Source organism: Musa acuminata, chromosome BXJ1-3 (assembly GCF_036884655.1).
Source record: "Musa acuminata AAA Group cultivar baxijiao chromosome BXJ1-3, Cavendish_Baxijiao_AAA, whole genome shotgun sequence".
Lineage (NCBI taxonomy): Eukaryota > Viridiplantae > Streptophyta > Magnoliopsida > Zingiberales > Musaceae > Musa > Musa acuminata.
The window spans coordinates 39649194-39667737 of NC_088329.1; the positions used below are offsets into that span (position 1 = coordinate 39649194).

The 18544-nt window shown below is 38.0% G+C and overlaps 2 protein-coding genes and 2 long non-coding RNA genes across 7 annotated transcripts; 1 reads left to right on the forward strand and 3 right to left on the reverse strand.

The window, feature by feature from the left end:
• Window positions 1–1317: 1317 nt before the first annotated feature.
• LOC135629346 (uncharacterized) lies at window positions 1318–4150 on the reverse strand. Its single transcript, XR_010493205.1, has 2 exons — window positions 3767–4150; window positions 1318–3330 (listed from the first exon to the last, which is right to left on the reverse strand). It is a non-coding gene; the product is annotated as an uncharacterized LOC135629346 (long non-coding RNA).
• Window positions 1948–3365, forward strand: LOC135629340 (ethylene-responsive transcription factor ABR1-like). Its single transcript, XM_065136557.1, has 2 exons — window positions 1948–2356; window positions 2513–3365. The coding sequence occupies exons 1-2, from the start codon at window positions 1948–1950 to the stop codon at window positions 3208–3210; spliced, it is 1107 nt and encodes a 368-aa protein (XP_064992629.1). The 3' UTR covers window positions 3211–3365.
• A 2240-nt stretch (window positions 4151–6390) lies between the features above and the next one.
• On the reverse strand, window positions 6391–16565 carry LOC135584989 (polypyrimidine tract-binding protein homolog 3-like). 4 transcript variants are annotated; one of them, XM_065136582.1, is made up of 15 exons: window positions 16391–16565; window positions 16120–16264; window positions 15947–16018; window positions 15785–15861; window positions 13567–13684; window positions 10626–10758; window positions 10310–10374; window positions 10176–10225; window positions 10040–10081; window positions 9169–9220; window positions 8987–9041; window positions 8875–8888; window positions 8590–8697; window positions 8362–8505; window positions 6391–6946 (listed from the first exon to the last, which is right to left on the reverse strand). In XM_065136582.1, the coding sequence occupies exons 2-15, from the start codon at window positions 16174–16176 to the stop codon at window positions 6557–6559; spliced, it is 1377 nt and encodes a 458-aa protein (XP_064992654.1). In that variant the 5' UTR covers window positions 16177–16264; window positions 16391–16565; the 3' UTR covers window positions 6391–6556. The 4 variants fall into 4 exon arrangements, with proteins under 4 accessions (XP_064992654.1, XP_064992662.1, XP_064992648.1 ...); XM_065136590.1 differs by having other exon boundaries at window positions 16120–16237; window positions 16322–16565; XM_065136576.1 differs by having other exon boundaries at window positions 16120–16237; window positions 16391–16564.
• On the reverse strand, window positions 12366–13560 carry LOC135629364 (uncharacterized). The gene is made up of 2 exons (XR_010493213.1): window positions 12699–13560; window positions 12366–12551 (listed from the first exon to the last, which is right to left on the reverse strand). It is a non-coding gene; the product is annotated as an uncharacterized LOC135629364 (long non-coding RNA).
• Window positions 16566–18544: the final 1979 nt, after the last annotated feature.

Below are 18544 nucleotides of genomic sequence, written 5' to 3' on the forward strand. Positions count from 1 at the left end.
ATTAGCTCACTATACATCATCATCATCATCTTCATCATCATATATATATATATATATTCTTTTTCCTTGATGCACATCATGGAGCTCCACTTTCCGACAAGTATCCATGTAGTTAATTGGTGGACATGTGTCAAGTGCTTGTAAGCTAAGAACAAAAAGATGGGCATAAGAAAAAAGTAGATCCATTTTCAATCCTTTTGTAAGGAAAACATGGGAGATTGTAAGGAGAAAAAGAGGATGAGTCTACTGAATGCCAAGAAAGATGCTCAACCAAATCCACTTAATTTTCACAAGTGAATTGGTGGGACCTCTTTGCCCCCTTAGTAAAGTATATATAATGTATGATACCTTCATACTTTTTCTTTTTTTTAGTTCATATTTATATAATATTGATTTTCATACATGATAGTTTTCATCATGTTTTAAGATCATCGTGATGACCAATGACCTTCATATATGAATGTCTAAAGCATGATAGGAAAAGATTATAATAAGTCAAAAATAAATATTTTTTCTTAAACTTAGATAACTTGATAGGATATTAATTAGAAATATATTAAGTTTGATGTCTAATGGATTCCATTCACACTTCTTTCTATTCAAAAAATTAGTTATTGAGACAAAAAAAAAGGGTTTCGGTAGTTAGACGATAATTTTTTTTATGCTCAAGTCAAATGATACCATAATATGGCACGCACTTAGCAAACTTGAAATGAAATAAAAAAAAAGTAAAAAAGACACTTTAAATGAAGTAAGGAGAAAGAAAACGTAAGACCCTTCTTAACGAGTTTCTTAGTTCGAAAAGAGAATCCTTAGTGGAAAAAAAGATCTTAATCTTTTATCTAAGAAAAAATGAGTTTTTTTATATGAAAGTGATTATATGTGGTAAACTAAAACGTAAGACTATTGTACTAAAAAAATAATGACTAACATCTGATTAGATTGGCATACACTTATATAGATTCAATGTTTATGAGTTGTCTTAATCTTAATTTGTCACGATTAATTTATTCGGAATACTCACGATATAAAAAATAATGATATTGTCACCGGAGATATCAACACGAGATTAATGACTGACCGGTGCACACATTCTGTGAAGATGAATGTAAAATCTTAGCTACAACGACATTTATCATAGACTCTCTTCTTCTCAATCACTCTTCAATTCAACCTGTTTTAATAAAATTAACATTATAACAATTTTTATCCAATTATAATATTTTTATATTATATTATAATTTGTTCAATAATACCAAAAAAATATCATAATAAAATGTATAAAGAGAGGGAAAAAGAAACAAAAACGGATGGGTGGCTATCAAATCATAAATTCTGGCGGGCAGCGAAGATTCGGTTAAGCTTAATGTTAGGTTTAGCACGTGAGGATTAAGGAAAACACTTAAGAGTGAAGATGGGTCGGACACGCTTCATTTATTCCTGAGTTAGACCCCATCATCTCTCTCTCTCTCTCTCTCTCTCTCTCTCTCTCTCTCTCTCGGCTGCCGTGTTGCTTTCTGCAACGCTCAGAAAGCGTAACAGATACCGGGAGACGAACAAGAGCGCATCCGAAGCAGTAGTAGTCGGCTGGAACCTCGGTCTCATCTCACTGTTGACCAACCATGTCGGCAACACAAGCCTGATCCTAATTCTCCTCTCCCCATCATTCCCGTCGGATCCAACGTAACTGGTCAAAGGCGTGTGTAGGGCATATTCCTTTCTTTCACACTTCCTTTCTTCGATCACATCCCCGAGCAGATCCACTGTCACTATGAAAACTGGGGAGTCTCGGTAAAAAACATGGCCATGCACTGCCGCAGCGCCCTTGGAGACACGTCCGTTCCAAACCAATGCCTGCTTCTCTTTATATAGCTTAAGATCCGCCACCGTACCCTCGAAGAAGAAGAAGAAGAAGCAGGAGGAGGCGCTCGAGGAGTAGCTTCACGCATGTGTCACAACGTGGCGAACCCACACCAGCTGCCCGACGACAGCTTCGCCGCCGAGGCGAGTGATGGCGCACCGCTTTCGAGTTACCATCGGGCGCAGGAGATATCCACCATAGTGTCAGCGCTGGCGCATGTCATGGCTTCCGAGCGCAGGCCGCGGCCGGTTGGGATGGCGGTGGACTCCGTGTCGGTCGTCTCTTCCTCGTCTTCCTCCTCCTCCTCCTCCTCATCTTCGCTGTCCTGCATCTCTTCTTCGTACTCGTCCCCGTCTCTGGGCGGTCAAGGTGGCGGCGCAAGCAGTCAGAACCGGACGAGACGGGTGCCGTCGCCGCCTGACTTGGCGTTGAGGCACCATCAAGGCCTTGGCGAGTTCGCACGCTACCGAGGCGACGCATCACCAGACGTTGCAGGTGATTTGCTTGTTATTTCATGTGATCATCTTGAGTTCATTCGTGCACATTCATTCTACTTTATCCAAACATCCTCTGCATACGATATATATTTGGACTAACATCTGCATGGCGGTGGTGACTCCTTCTGTTCTTTGTGCTGTGGTACTCGTATAGTAACAGAGCAGTATCCACAAGGAGGCCCTCTGCCAATACTAGGATACCCTGTTCCTGCAGCAGCCATGGAAGAGCCCTCCCCTGCTTCCTCCAACCCGGAAGAGGCGGAGAGAAGCGAGCCGAGAAGGAAGTACCGCGGAGTCCGCCAGCGGCCGTGGGGAAAATGGGCGGCGGAGATCCGGGATCCCCACAAGGCGGCGCGGGTGTGGCTGGGCACGTTCGAGACTGCCGAGGAGGCAGCGCGGGCGTACGACGCAGCCGCCCTCCGCTTCCGTGGCAGAAGAGCCAAACTCAATTTCCCGGAGAACGTCCGACTGCAGCCGTCGCTCTCCGTCCCGCTTGCGACGTCCAATTCCCCTGCCACCACGTCGGATACCATAACCGATTACTTGGCGTACACGAGGCTGTTGCAGGGGGGCGAGGAGCACCCGAGGATCCCTCCGACGAGTCTCTTGGATCAGTACATGTACTCCAATTACGCTTCGCCCATGTGTTCGACTGTGAACGACGGCAGTTCTTTACCTGCTCCCTCCATCCCTACCTACTCCTCCGTTGTATCTTCATCATCAACTCCGTACTCTCCATTCTATGCTTCGAGCACGACGGAGCAGCAGACGAACTGGAGTGGAGTGTCGGATATTCCGGAGACATCATGGATGGGTTCCAGCCAGTTTCCTCCATCTTCTTCAGGCAGCTGAAGCAGGTCCATTGGTTCTGCTCCAGTGTTCTTTCTCGCCTTCTTTTCTATCTTTACACACAGTAGACTGTTTCCATCTTCTTCTTCTTCTTCGTCTTCTTCTTCTTCTTCTTTTCGGTGGCTGATAGCAAATAATCAATGTATTTTTCTTATTTGAATGGATTTTCTAAACTTATTCCAATAACACTAAAATTGCATGACAAAATTACCCAAAAAAGAAAGAAAATATTGCAGATTATTCTTTATGATAAGAAAGAAGAAATCAATTTTCCTCTACAGAAGGAAAGTATGATGCAGAATAATATTTCTATGCTACCATACAATTGTACAGAAGCTATTATTGTTTTATGAGTGATTTATTTCTTCATCCAAAAAATACTCACAAGACGAACTGTTCCAACGAAATCAAATGACAATCACATGTTGATTTAGCTTTGTTTAGGTTATCATTATTGGATTCCTTTGGTATCGAATCCATTCGACACGATTGAATCGGATTAAGCAGCCATTCGGGTATAAATATTTGTTGGATTCGGAGCAGTCTTATAGAAACCTACCCGATCTAACCGACCGACCTTTCCAATCACGTGCATCGAGCGAGCATGACGGCGGCGAGGAGGCCGGCCTCCAAGAACTCCGGGGCCAGACAAGGAGAACGGCCGCCCGCGCGACACCGTAGCTGCAGGAGCGTTTCAAGAGTGGGGATCATCGGTCGCCAGAGGAACCACGGAGATTGGGAGATGGGCAGGAGGAAGAGGGAGTGAGGGAGAGGGCGGCGCGAAGCATTAGCGGATCGAGAAGACATGATGGGGACGTTTACTGGGGCATGGAGAGAGCGAGAAGCAGAAAGAGGGCAAGGGAACGAGAGCTCGAGAGGAGGATAAGGTAAAGGGAATTAGGTCTCTCTCCTTCTTTCCTCCCTCTTTTTGGTTCTGTGGGAACCGACTCAAAATTGAGTCAGACTTGGGCTCAATTAACCGGACCGGTTCTTCACTGAACCGGAACGAGTCACGTGAGAAACCGTCTCACGCGCCTCTCGCCGCCGCTGGGATGTGCTTCTAACCCAAGAACTGTTTGGGTGATATTTGCTCGATTCAATCCATATTCATCGTAACGGAGGAAGTTATTCATTATTGTCTCTAAATCATAATCTTATTTGTACTTGTCCTTTTGCTAGATTTTGGATGTTCAAACTTCAAACGTCAAAGGTGTCTCTAAATCAAACTCTTATTTGTGCTTGTCCTTTTTTTGCTAGATTTTGGAAGTTCAAACGTCAAAGATGTCTCTAAATCGAACTCTTATTTGTGCTTGTTCTTTTGCTGGATTTTGGAAGTTCAAACTTCAAACGTCAAAGATGTAGTATGGCTAGAAAAAAAGGTGCACAAGTTAAAGAAAGGACTTGACCGACGGAAAACAAGCTGCATGATTGCTACACTTATGCCAAATATAACGCTTTTGGAATATTTATAAGTTTGGTTTTGCTGCAGCGATCTCATGAGTATTGAAAGCTAAATCCGAACGTAGGGTCTGAGTTGCCGGAGGAGGAGTGTCATCTTCCGACATATCGACGTGAAGAGTTGATATTTAATATTTGGATGATATCGTATTGCTTGTTAACGACTTAGTCAGTGTGGTCAATCGATTGATTTAGCTAGTAAATCTGAGTGTTAATTATTAATTATCTGCTGTAATTAATTATGTTTAGCATCTTGATTTTTATATTTTAAAAAATTATATTATGATTCCTAAACTTATAAAAGTATAATATTTAATCTCGTTTCGCTTGCACCGTTAACTCTACTAACAAATATAACACATATGTTGTTGTGTAAAAATTGATGCTAAAAAAAAGATAAAAAGGTAATTTACCCTTTTATAAAAGCTTTTGTTGTTCTTCTTTGACTTTGTCCTCCCCTTCAACTTTGAGCTTTATTTATCTTCTCTCTTGCACTTTTTCTCGATCCTCTCCAATGTCAAGGCTATCTACATCATGCATCATCAACTCTTAACCCTCTTAGAGAAGGGTTACCTCTCCAACGACTTCAAGTTTGATATTGAGATCAGTGTCGCCATCACCAATCCTCGCCTCCATTATGTCTATGTCGCTCTAAGAGCATGGAAGAAGGTTATGTACTTTTACCCTCATAATTTCACCAGTAATTATGTTGACTTCAACATGTGTGGCTATTACAGTGCCTTCACTTATGTTGACTTCAACGTGTGTGGCTATCACAGTGCCTTCACATACCATCATTTAAATACCATGACCTTTAATTTAATGACTTTGAAAGCGCGCTACCACTGATGCTCTTCGACAAGGAGCTTAACACCATATTCTTGAATGATAACTATTTCAGCTCTCAAATGCCCGACAACTTTGGCAACTCCAAAGCCTTCGTTATTATCATCGTCAATACTAAAATCCATGGCTGCCGTAGCATCAACGAGCTCGTTTTGACGAACAAGCTTTCAAGATTTAATTGAAGTCGGAAGGATAGTGAAGGTGGAGGGAAGGATGAATCCATGATTTTAATGTCATTTTCTACCCATGACAACACGTACTACATCTTCCTCCGTTGATAAAATTAATGGCATGAGAAGATATATAATTAAATATTTCACTTTCATAATAATATAAATCTCAACATAATCTTTTTAGAGTATTGAAACCAAGATACTAAGTATAATTAAGTACAAGATAATATGTAATTAACCTTAAATCTAATCTTGGCGTTTTAACTTCGGGCCTGTGGGGTTTGTATTGGTTATGATTTATTTGAGGAAGAAAATGTATTTTACCGCCCATAATATTTACAAAGGGCCATTTTATTGATGATAAAATAGCAGTGACTGTGTCATTGAGAAGATCATTCAAACGTAGATTATCACAGAAAAAATACTCCTTATGAATCTTGTCGTCTCGATACTGCGGTGATGCGTCCATGAGCAATTTCATCTTAGTGATCGTCGTAGCATGTAAGTCTCTGGTCCACATGCCGTAGAATATTCGTCATATCAGCAGCTAAATGGGAATGGATAACACGTGCCAATCCTTCGTTTCAAAGATGCAGAAAATGCATTTAAATGAAGATAAACCCACCGAGCTCTTCAGCACGAGCTTCTTGTCTCCCTGCTGCCAATCCATCAAAGCAAGCCCAATTTATGGCACTCCCCCTATTGCTTGAATCTCGAAACTCGCATCAGAGTATCCTTCATATCACAGAAGCTTGAATTTAACTAAAGATACATGCACAAGTCCATTATCCATCAACATTTGGCAAATATCAAGTACAAGCATAATGACCGAGAAGCTGCACCGTCACATGAAGCATGAACAAGGACTCTGTCTAAATGCTCTGTAATTGGGAGAAGGAAATCCGGATGGTTGACCGGTCAATGGTGCTTGCATGCTTGCAGACCAGAGCCTCGGTAGCCTGTTCCTCGTTTTCAAACATGACCAGAGCTTGCCTTTTTCCATTCACCTCGAAGAGCTTTGTGTTCATGATTGTACCGTGCTCCTCCAGATGGGTTAAAATCTCATCCTCAGTTATGTCTTGCGGAAGGGACGACAAATGGATCATCTTCGTCGGGGAACAACAATACTTATAGTTCTTCGCTGCATTGTTGTTGAAGCGGTTAAGGCTGGACCCAGCATATTCGTGGGTGTCAGGTGCTGGCGTTATGTTTGGATATTTGGAGAAATTTAGCTCCAACCTGTTCCCAAACAACAATGCTCCCTGCAATCAGAAAAGGAAGCCGAAATATGTCAGTAGTTTGTCCAACAATGGTATAAAAATGCAGAAATATGCCTTCAGTTTGTTTGTCCAGCAATGGTACATCGACCAAGTGAAATTGACAAAGGAGACTTCCAAGCATATATAGCCTATACTCTCATAAATGATTTTTTTTCCCTTATGTCCAACAGAAACATAAAAAATGCAACTAGATGTTTCCAAGAAACTGTGCAAGCCTCAAACCTCGTCGATAATAGGGCATCAACTGCAAAATCCAGCAGAACATCTTGACGATATAACATTTCATGAAATCAGATTGAACCAGTGTTTTCAAAAGATGCTCGGGCAAGACAAGGTGAGGCTTGAATGCCTCGCAAAACCTCTTAGCGAGGCGTTTCGATGAAACACCACTCGAGCGCTAGCCTAAACCCATGCGTCACTCGAGCGAGTGCCCAATTGAAGATGGGTTAGGGTTCGAGCTTGGTTCAATTGAACAAGAAAGTTGGTTCAATTGAACCAACTAAATGTACCCTAACACAAAACTTGCACCCCCACGCTCGACCCAGTGAGACAAACCCAAAGTGAAACCCTACGTCCGCAGCAGCCATCGCCTTCGTTCGTGGCTTTGTCTGCCACCATTGTTAGCAACTTCATCCATCACCCTCTCCTTCCCCCACCTTCCTCCATAACCCACCGATTAATCCTCTTCTCAATTCCTTCTTTAGAACTATTTAGCATTGATTAGAATTGTTTAGCACTATATTGATAAACTCTTTAGAACTAGTTAGCACCAGTTAAAAACCTATTTAGCATAAGTCTCCATTAGTAGAAATCATATTGTGTCATTTTTATTTTTATGATCATATTTATTAATCATAATATATATTTTTAAAATTTTAATATTTTGGAGCGCCTTGCTTCATTCGGATAGGTGCCTAGGCAAGCGCCTAGTGCTTCGACTGTTTCGGGGCCTCCGCCTAGTGCTTTTAAAAACACTAGATTGAACCATAAACATCGTTGGTGCATAAATCATGGCAAAAGCAAAACGGATTCAACATTCTTATGAGAACCTAATGCAGAACATAACATCAATGGAAGTATCCAAGGGGTTTGCTTCAATCGACTTTAGCATGGTTTCAAGCATAACATGATACACTGCATGTACTCAACCAGGATCCAACATGTTGAGAAAGATATCATACAAAAAAAATGCTGCATTTACAATTACCATAAAGATGCAGGGAATATTAAATAGATTGCATTCCTAAAGCAAGGAGTCCTGTAAAAACATAAATCAGTTTCAGGAGAATTTTGATGTGTCACGTAAAAGCACACATGACAAGAATGAGGACAGCATTCAACCAACTATAACTATGGAAATTAATACAACAATTAAGGTCGATAAAGCACAAGCAAACCTTCAAGAAGTGTACAGCTAATTCTGCCTGAAACCCATCTGCCATCTGAACAAGTGCATGATCTGGTTTATTGCGCAGCAGCTTTATTCTTACAATATTGCCATAAACTGAGAACAAATTGAAAAGCTTGTCTTCATCAATTTTCTGCAGCAAAAGTAGATTTGATGGAGTAAATGAATTGCATGATTTATTCTAGGACGGAAGCATCAGGCAAGGATGAAAACTTACATCAGGGTTTAAGTTAGTCACTAAGATTGTGCACCTGTCATTAGTACCAGTTACTCCAGGAGGCAAACCTCCACCAAAAGCAGCTGCAATTGCAGCAGCATTACCCATCTAATAATATAATCAAGTTAGTGCCAAATATGAATATTAGCATTCAATGCCATGAAGGAGATAATTTGATAAACTGCTAATATCAACAATCAAAAATATCATATCAACCACCCATAAAATATTTTAACAAATTAAAATAGGACAAAGCCATGCACGGGCAAAGGCCATAGCTCTCACCTGAGGAAATGCAACTGAGACAAGAAAAGGAAAAGGGGAAAAAAAAGAGTAATCAGTAAACAAATAGCAGTTTATGTTACGCAATAGAAACTCAGAATCATAAAATATGGACCTCTGGCACCAGATGATTGGAGAGCATAGAGACTTCCAGTGTCACCATAGCCATGCTGTTGCACAAAACATAGCAAAGAAAAATGACATTATCAGAAAATGATTCTTTAAAGTAGGCATTACATGGTCTATTCCAGTTATAGAAAATTGTCATACAAGATGAGACAAAGAGAAGCAACTTACTTGCGAAGTTCTACCTCTCTGTTCAGTAGGCAAAGATGGATTTGTGAAATCTCTGAACACAAAGGGCATGTTTCAGACAAGTATTTTAAAAAAGAGGTAACATAGCTTTGAGCATCGGCTACCATTCTCAGCTGTATAACGTGTAATTCCAACAGGTTAGAGTCGTGGGATCAAGATGTATGCTACTATCAGAGTGTAGTCATCCATTTTCAGGGTCAATGTGCATATTGAAAAGTACAAGACTGGGAGGGTAGCAAGGTGATAAAAAAAAGGATTAAGGAATAAAAACATGGGCCTAAATAAACAGGGCTCTAAGTGAAAAAATGGTAAGACAAGGTTAAACCTCGGGATAAGTAATTATGACAGAAACTGGAAGACTCATGAACAGTGGATATCTTGAAAAAGTTTGTAACAGTGTAACCCAATCAAGAAAACTTGGTCTAAAATGTTTCATAGGGTCAAGATTCTATCAAACTTGTACAAAAAAAATATTCAACGAAATAAAAAATGGAGCACTTCAGACTCAAATTATATGCTCAATGACAGATAAATAGTAAAAAACTTGTATAATAAGAATGTGTTTGGCAAAGTAAATTCATTTGGGAATGTTGCTAGTGGATACACATTTTTTGTTGGGAGAAATCATCTACAGGGTTTGAACATATATCTTACAAGGACATTATAAAGAATTTATTGAAGTCTCTTATACTCAGAAGGAACAATAAATATTAGTTTAGCTAGCTAACTAATCAGCTGAAATCAGTTTTTTTTACGGCTAATTACTAAACTATTTTCTATTGTGGTGCCACTTGAAGTCAAATAAATAAAATATTTTTCAGGAACAGATACAGCGGAAGGTGCAATCACATACCTAGACCTCTCATTGTTGTAATTGACTTGCAACTCACTGAGACTGGATTTGAACAGGAAAAGCAAACATGTAAGACAATTAAAGAAAAGGTAGTACAACAAAACCAAGACAACATAAAGTTCTGACTGAAACTAACTTTGAAAACTGTATATCTAGTTGACAGCAGCCATCATATATGTTGCGTCCCTAGAAAAATGAAAAACCATAGCAAAATCAGCACATACAAAGACGTGTAAACATAACAAAATTTTAGTGAATACAACTACATACTTGCAAAGAACTTCTTGCTTGCATGGCACTCTGCTGTGATTGATACTGGATAAGAGACTGAAAACCTACAAAATGGAAATTGGTAGGTTACTTAAGTTTATGAAAGTTTAGTATAAATAACAAGAAAATATGAACAATTCAATTCAATTAGTTCTACTAATAAACAAATAAAGAAAATTAATTATCCTAAAAAAGAAATAGGTTAATAAAGTGAACAAAGAGAAACTTCTAACAAGTACAGCCAAACATAGTGTTATAAACTCATTATTAAAATCTGAAAGACCAAATTTCAGAGAGGAAAGCTGAAGAAGCTGACCAGCCGACTTCTGGAATGTGACAATTTTCTCCACAAATCCATAAGGAGAAAACACTTGATGGAGCACTTCCACTGTGATAGGATAGAGCATGTGATGAATTGTAACTAAGAGGATTCGATTGGGTTGTGAATCCTGAGTGCCCAACAGCAAGCCATCAAAGATAATGGGAAGAGAGAAAGAAAGAGAGAAAAATAAGTAGAGAAACATATAGTTCTAGAGAGAGAATAAGACAAAAAAAATATTCATTTAATTATAGTAGAATGAACAGAAGTGAACAATGTAAAGAAGATGCTATATTCAGGAAAGACAACTTATTTTTAAGCGAGCCATATACCATTCACACATAAGTTCATATAAATTTAGTATGCTTTTACTTCATCCAATTGACCTTAGATTGTCATACCCTTGAGTGACTCCTCAAAACAGTTCCTAGAGATGATGAAAACAATACAGCAAAATACAACAAACTGACCAGATATTTTTTCCTATATAATTTTCCTATGGTTAATTAGATCTCCTACAAAGATCCCCTATGACTGCGCTCTAATCCAAACTCCAGAAGGATTAAAAATTCATAAATAATTGCAAAGTCCTAACAAAGTATCCAAAAGAAACAAGAAAAAGTAAACCTAACAGCAGAACCGGATCCTCAACAAGCATATGCCCCAATTAAAACTTAACTCGACTAATGCAACCCGACCCAGCCTGAATTGATCGCTCATGTAATATAGATCTTGACCTCGAGGTATTTTGGGTCAATCTTTTCAAAAGACGCTCAGGCCCTCGGGCAAGGCAAGGCCCACTCACCTTGCAAAACCTCCGAGCGAGGCATTTCGATTTAGTGTTTGCCCAAGAGCTCGCCTGAGCTCAAGCACCTCGGGTGAGCTTCCGAGTGAAGATGGATCTGGATCATGCCTAGATCGATCAAACAAGCAAGTTGGTTCAATCGAACCAACTTGCAGGTTGGTTCAATCGAACCAAGCAAGTCTTTTCAAAAGATGCTCAGGCGCTCGAGTGAGGCAAGGCCAATGCACCTCGCAAAACCTCCAAGCGAGGCATTTTGATTTAGTGTTGCCCAAGAGCTCGCTTGAGCTCAAGCACCTTGGGTGAGCATCTGAGTGAAGATGGCTCTGGATTCATGCCTAGATCGATCAAACAAGCAAGTTGGTTCAATCGAACCAACTAATATGCCCTAACACAAAATCCAACCCCGACGCAATTTATCTTCCAAAGTGAAACCCTACGTATGTCACTGCCACCTTAGTACGCAACTTTGCCCGCCACCCTCTCCTTTCCCACCTTCCACCATTGCTGCTGATTACTCCTCTTAATTCCCTCTATTCTTGGTCGATTACTTCATACGATTTTAATTTGATGTGATATTTTTATTTTTATGATCATATTTATTAATCATAATATACATTTTTTATATCTTAATATTCTGGAGCGTCTCGCTCCGCTCGGGCAAGCACCTAGTGCTTTTAAAAACATTGTTCTACATATTTTAAACCCTCAAACGACAATGACTGACAATTTGATCAAGAAGGTCGGAGGCATAAGGTTCCTTTGGACTTTGATTTTGCTTGCTCTGATTTACATTTCAACTTTGACAGTTAATGCTTTGTAACAGTTATCATTAGATTTAATCAGTTTCCACAAAGAATCTTCAAGCTTCCAGTAACTATCTATCCAACTGATGAAATTTCTATAATATTGACTAAATTTCAATAGACAAATCTTTCAAAAATATAATATTTTCCAAAACCAAGGTCATTCGATCTGATCCAAATCATTCCAGTCATAATCAGTATCATTTTATTCTCCAATATACAATGTATTAGAAATAAACTATCTAAGCAACAATTCTTCAACATCACATCTCTTTTGTAATTTTGCTTCAATTTCTCCATTGATTGGAAGTGCCCCTGAAATTAAAGTACAAATAAGATTAGGCACTAATGATATAAACTACAACTAAATTAACATCAGCTTTGATTGAGATGACATAGTAATTATTCAAATGCCAGATTTTGATCCAAATTGATGTCTTTGTTGGACCAAAGACACTTAACTGCATCTTTTGAGCACCAAGCTGATATAGAACCACTAGGTATAGCCCGGGAAAGCAATGAACCTAACCATGTAATTGGTTAATTAACTTTAACAAGCAAATACCAGCTGCTTGGTTTAGCAAAAATGAGAAAGACACTGGGTTATAAGACAAATAGCTCAGGGGACAAAGAGAAAAATTAAAAAGAAAAACAGAGGAAAGCAGGAAACAGGCATGAGCCCTGCAAAGAAATTTCATTCGCAATCAAGTGTCATGTCCACATCTTCACAATAACCAGCTTTAGGTTCTTCATCAAACAAAGCTTTCGGATTATTCTGACTTCGACAAATGCTGCCAGACATAAACAATGAGAGAACCGAAACCGCAGCATACATCATGTTTGTCTTGTTATAATATGATATGAAAGTATAGTCCCAAAATTTAAGAAAAGGAAGCAGGAGAAAGAAAACAAATAACAGACCAAAATTAATTTTGGAGGACTTTATATAAGAATTAATTGAAACCTAAAACTTGCTTGATGTACCTTGATCTGACAAACATCACATAAATTTGATTAAGAAAAAGTGGCATCAAGATAGTCCTAAGCTCAAGTTAAAAAACCTATAAATTATGACAATTACAGCATAAGTAATTGAAGGTTGCAGTTTCAAGTGGTCAAGCATACCAAACTCACACAAATTTCCAATGACCTGAAAATTATGACAATCACAGCATAGTTGATCTTGACTGCAGTTAGAGTGGATAGATATGCAAGACTTACATACATGAAATATTCTGACTTCAAAGAACAGTCAAGAAAAATTAACAGTGATTAAGATGACTGAAATTGTAGATAAAAATATTTAATTCAAATGTGAGATATCACATACAGGCAAGTATAATGTAGTCATCAGAGTACACACCTGGTCACCTTTCCGCCCTTGAGAGTTCTGGTCTGCTGTTGTCAGTTCTTGATGCGAAGAAAATTGTATATAAACATTTCTCCCCCTGAAATGATATGATTAAAATTCAAGAAACCTCTGTAAAACCATAGAAACACAGAAACTCAAAAAGGAACAGAGAGCAGGGCCCTTCTTAGAATAAGAACTAAAAGTCATTCTCTTTTAGATTTTAATGATTCACACATATGAAGAACTAGCTAGTCACTGAATAAAACTTATTATCTAGAAAAAGAAACACATTACAATGATGAACAATAATGTACCATAAACTGGTTCAAAATACAGTGATGTATACATGCATGACGGCCTCCACAATGAGCTATATAGAAAATATCAAAATGACACAAAAATGATGTAAATTTTTAACCAGATATGGTGCAGTAGAACAAGGGTGAGACGTTGCTGTCATAACTAATACGTTGTGATGCTCCGGCTAATAGTGATGCAGTGTATAGGTCTCAGGATGCCTAGGCCATCTCACCAGCACCATTTTATTCATCACTGTTTTGACACTGAGCTGGCCAAGTCAGCAATGGTCTACAAACTGTTTTAGTTAACTTCCTAAACATCGGTTTGGATTGTTGGAGATTAGAAAGTAGCTAAATTGACTAGTGGTGACAAATCGACCGCCTTAAAAAGGTGCTTGGAACAATGTAAATTTATCCAGGTGTTGCTTGATAATTTTGTTAATAGGCACGTGGGCTTTTAAAAGGGCACACAACACAGGCATTCATGCTATGAAGCCTTACTTAAGGTGAGAGACAGAGTGCACCTTTCTCATTAGACTTCAAACAAGACGGATCATTGGTTGCCTCCATTGTTTATAGCAAGGATTTTCACAGTGTATACCAGACCCAATCTCTCTCTAGAATGGTATGATACCAGGATCATATCATACTGAGTGTTGATGTGGCCGATACTGTTGTTGATCCATCATCTTTGATACTTTTAAATAATTAAAAACCATCTATAATACTTAACTGAAAAAATGTATTTATCACAAGTATCATAATATTATATACAATTTTGGACAAATAACAAATCATGTGTACGATAACTCAATAACTTAATGGGTCAAGAAAAACAGTCACGATATGCCTTAAAATGTATCACACAAAATAATGCAAGGTCATGCTTTATCAAGGTATGCTTTACAATTTTTCCATCAAATTCTATTTTTATGCTCCTATTTAAAAGAATCTATTTGACTATAATTATGTCAATTCCTATATGGTATTCATTATTCCTTTTATCTTCTAGTACAATATCACAACATAAAACAATTTAAATACATATCTCCTACTTTTGTTCTTTTTTTTAATATTTATTATCCTGAATTTCCTTTGAATTCTACATGCTTCACTGACACCACTGCTTAAATCGCCCTCTTTGAACAATTTCTCAAAGTTCTGATTTGGCAACATCATTTAGTCTTACATGAGAAGAATGAACATTAAGAGCAATAGATTTCTCCTCCCATTCAAGTTTTGACACTACCATTCTATCATCAACTTTTTAAACGACCTACTGTCATCTCTTTCAAATTTTTATCAATAACAATAGTTTCCCTACCATTTTGTTTTTTCTGTCTACCAAAGTTTGTATCTAATAATTTCAATTTCCCTATATCCCAGATTTGATTTGTATAAACAAGTTGTACTGAATCTCCTTCTGACCACACACCCACCGACAGTAATTGCTTACCTAAAGGGTTCCAAATTTCATGTTGACAAAACAAGTATGCACACTTCGAATAAGCAAAAAGATGGTAGATCTTTATTCCCGATCCAGAATCAAGCACTGACATGATTTTTCACTTCTTGGCAACTATCTATGTAGTCGAGACCCACTTGCAATGGCATCCTTCATATAAAAAGTTTTTAATTTACCATTAAAATTCTGAGCGGCCAATATGTCAATCCCTTTACTTTGAGGGAGGTCACATTATGAAACTTCTCAGATTGTCCAATAATTGCATACATTGATTAGCCTTAGATAAGAGTCAACGGAGAGAGAGGTTGCAACATTATCATAGAAAAAACAGAATCCAACACAGATTCTGATTATGCATCAACTTCTGAAGGTGTTAATAACAATAAGAAGTACCCAATAACACGAAAAAGAAAAAAGCTCTTCAAGCGCACACCTCACACTTGGTTGGACATTTGTGTAGTACTGTAGAACGTTAATGGAGGAAGACAAATCATGCATCTGAAGAAGAGCCTGTCATAAAGAAACAAGATAAACAGTGGCAAAGCTGCATATGGGGCACACAAGGAGGCCACTAACGAAAATAGGGAAAAAGAACCTGGTTTTTGGCTCGCAACATCACAAGCTTAGTGACAACTCCAAACGGCTGCACTAACTGAAGAAGGTCATTCTGTAGAATGCACGAAGCTCAGGTTCAACAATATCAAGAGACGACAATCGAATGCCTTGGTTAAACACCTAGAAGACCATTATCATGAAACAGAAAGCTACCTCGGATATCTCATGACCAACGTTGCGGATGTGAATGACTTTGGAGGGCTCCGTCATTGTCACACCTCACCCTCTAGCTCAAGCCAGAAAGCAGAAGGATCTCAAGAACTCTTCCCCACTAGACGCAACAATAATCAATTTTGATCTTCCATTCCACGAGAAAATACACATATTTTATGCAACCGATGGGGAAGAAACACACCGCGCAGTCCGACATCGAAGACACCAAAAACGACACGGCAAAGGAACAAATGGGATCGCCAGCGCTTACCTTGAACTGACCGATAGGCGGATCCCGGCGTAGGGTTCTTGATCACGGGAAGCGAGTTAATGGGACGGAATCGGGAGCACAAGGTTCGAATAGGGTGTCAAGACTGGTCCTCTTCTCTCTTTTATCGAGACCTAGAAATCGGTCGCCCTCGCAAGTTCCTCGAACCCTAACGGATGAGATAGGGGACGCTCTTTATGGTGGTCGGTGTCTCCGATGACAAACAAGTGTTACGCTGCTCCTCTCGCACATTGATGACTCTGTCGTATAATCAATCCACACCCTTTGATCCTATTCCACGAATGTTTTCGCGTCGTTTCTACCGTCTGACTAAATCCGTACGATAAATAATTTGAACCTACGATGTAACTTATCAAACAGCGACAGCACCACTATTGCAGTTTAATTTTAAGGCGTTTATTATTTAGAGTTTTTTTTACTATTTTATAATTCTTTTAAAAAGTTAATAAAGTAATATTTACTATTTATTACCCCTTTATTTTTATTTTTATTTTCTTTTTTTCTATATCCCCTGCCATCAATTAATCATCACCATCTAGCCTATACTCCTGTAGCTAATAATGATCTAATTTATGGCTCTCTCGATAATTATCTGTCTTTCGATGAAAATGAAGAAGAAGAAAGAAGAAAACGGTGAGAAATAATTAAAGAAGAAAAGGATGAAAAAGAAAGGAGTAAGAAATTAGTATTTATGTTCATTAAAAACTAATTTTAAGATATTAAATATTTTAAAATAATTGTATGTGACATATATATATATATATATATATATATAGTGGTTTAACAAAGTGCGAAGCATCCTTTTATGAGATTAAATGTGACATTTTTCTTCTGAAGCTAATTCAGTTGAGAGATGGAAATATTCATTTAGGATAATTCTAATAGCCTCAAAATCATTCAATCAACAGTACCAACTCCAGAAAATATAGCAGCTATGAATTCCTTAAGCCCCTTTCCTCAACTAGAATTGGCACCACTAGATAAATAGTGAATCCATATTGAGGAGTTCAAATCCATTGTATGGGTCTGACGAGGGGAAACAAATTGCAGTATGTCAACTCAATATAGCTCAGTTAGCTCAATTCAATTGGAATATCAGATATAAATGAAAAGATCCATATCAAAATGGAATATTTTTCTATAATCATATAGACACCAAAGATTTCAATACCATCAATGAAACCTACTCATATGTTATATATAATTTATCCATATCGTCCTATCCTCAATTTGGACAAATTCTCTATTAAGTGTTGGAAGAGGATCCTATGCTATTTTCATTGCTTTGTAGATTTTCTAGGCTCTAATTGCTCGTAATGTCAACCTATATCTTAAGACTAATGAATGGACTCAGATGTGTTTCATTCCAAAAAGGTTCGCCTTAATAATCTTAAATATTTATTATATATTTCAACATGAAATCTCAAAAAAAATTATTTTGAAGCTAGAAATACTTCTATTTTTAATATTCTCTAATATTTAATACCTAGAATATTCTTAATTTAGCCAGTCAACTATCCAGTTTTCTTCACTTTTCCTCCCTTTTGTTGTGGACCGGTCTAAATTGTTTTAATTATAGTGTTTTTATACTGTATTATAATATAATAAATTTTATGTTATAATCTTTTTATTATATTTTATAATATTTATAGCAACAAAAAAAATGTAATTCAATACAAAAATATTATGTTATAGTATTTTGTAATAATTTTTTTGGTATTACTGAATATATTTTAATATAGTATAAAAATATTATAACTGAAAATCCTGAAAACAAAAACACTTTCTAGAAAAACACTTCTTAAAAAAGACCTTTTATATTTTATAAAAAAAATGAATCAGATCAACTTCCACTATCAACCTCTGATCGAGGGATCCATTGACTGATAAGTATCAGATGTTTCTTGAAGATTATAGAATCCTAGACAGACGTCTTGAATGGCCAAAAAAATCAAAGTTGTTGGCAGCAGGTCAGCTTCCATCTCCCTTATCTGCACAGGTCACAGTGACATTGGACACTGCAGCTATCTCACAATGGGGTTTGGAATGAACTGGAGAATTCCTTGCCCAGGAAAGGATGACCAACAGTGCACGGTGCCCAGGAAGACTATGTTTTGAGAGATGGTGATGGCTGTT

Bases quoted from the DNA above. Each gene is read 5' to 3' on its own strand.
- LOC135629340 (XM_065136557.1), top strand. From the start codon at position 1,948: ATGTGTCACAACGTGGCGAACCCACACCAGCTGCCCGACGACAGCTTC. The intron at 2,357-2,512 runs GTGATTTGCTTG...GTACTCGTATAG, and splicing joins CGCATCACCAGACGTTGCAG to TAACAGAGCAGTATCCACAA.
- LOC135584989 (XM_065136582.1), bottom strand. From the start codon at position 16,176: ATGACGGAGCCCTCCAAAGTCATTCACATCCGCAACGTTGGTCATGAG. The intron at 10,226-10,309 runs GTATGTAGTTGT...TCATTTTTCTAG, and splicing joins AAGCAAGAAGTTCTTTGCAA to GGACGCAACATATATGATGG. The intron at 10,082-10,175 runs GTTAGTTTCAGT...GTTCAAATCCAG, and splicing joins CTAGATATACAGTTTTCAAA to TCTCAGTGAGTTGCAAGTCA.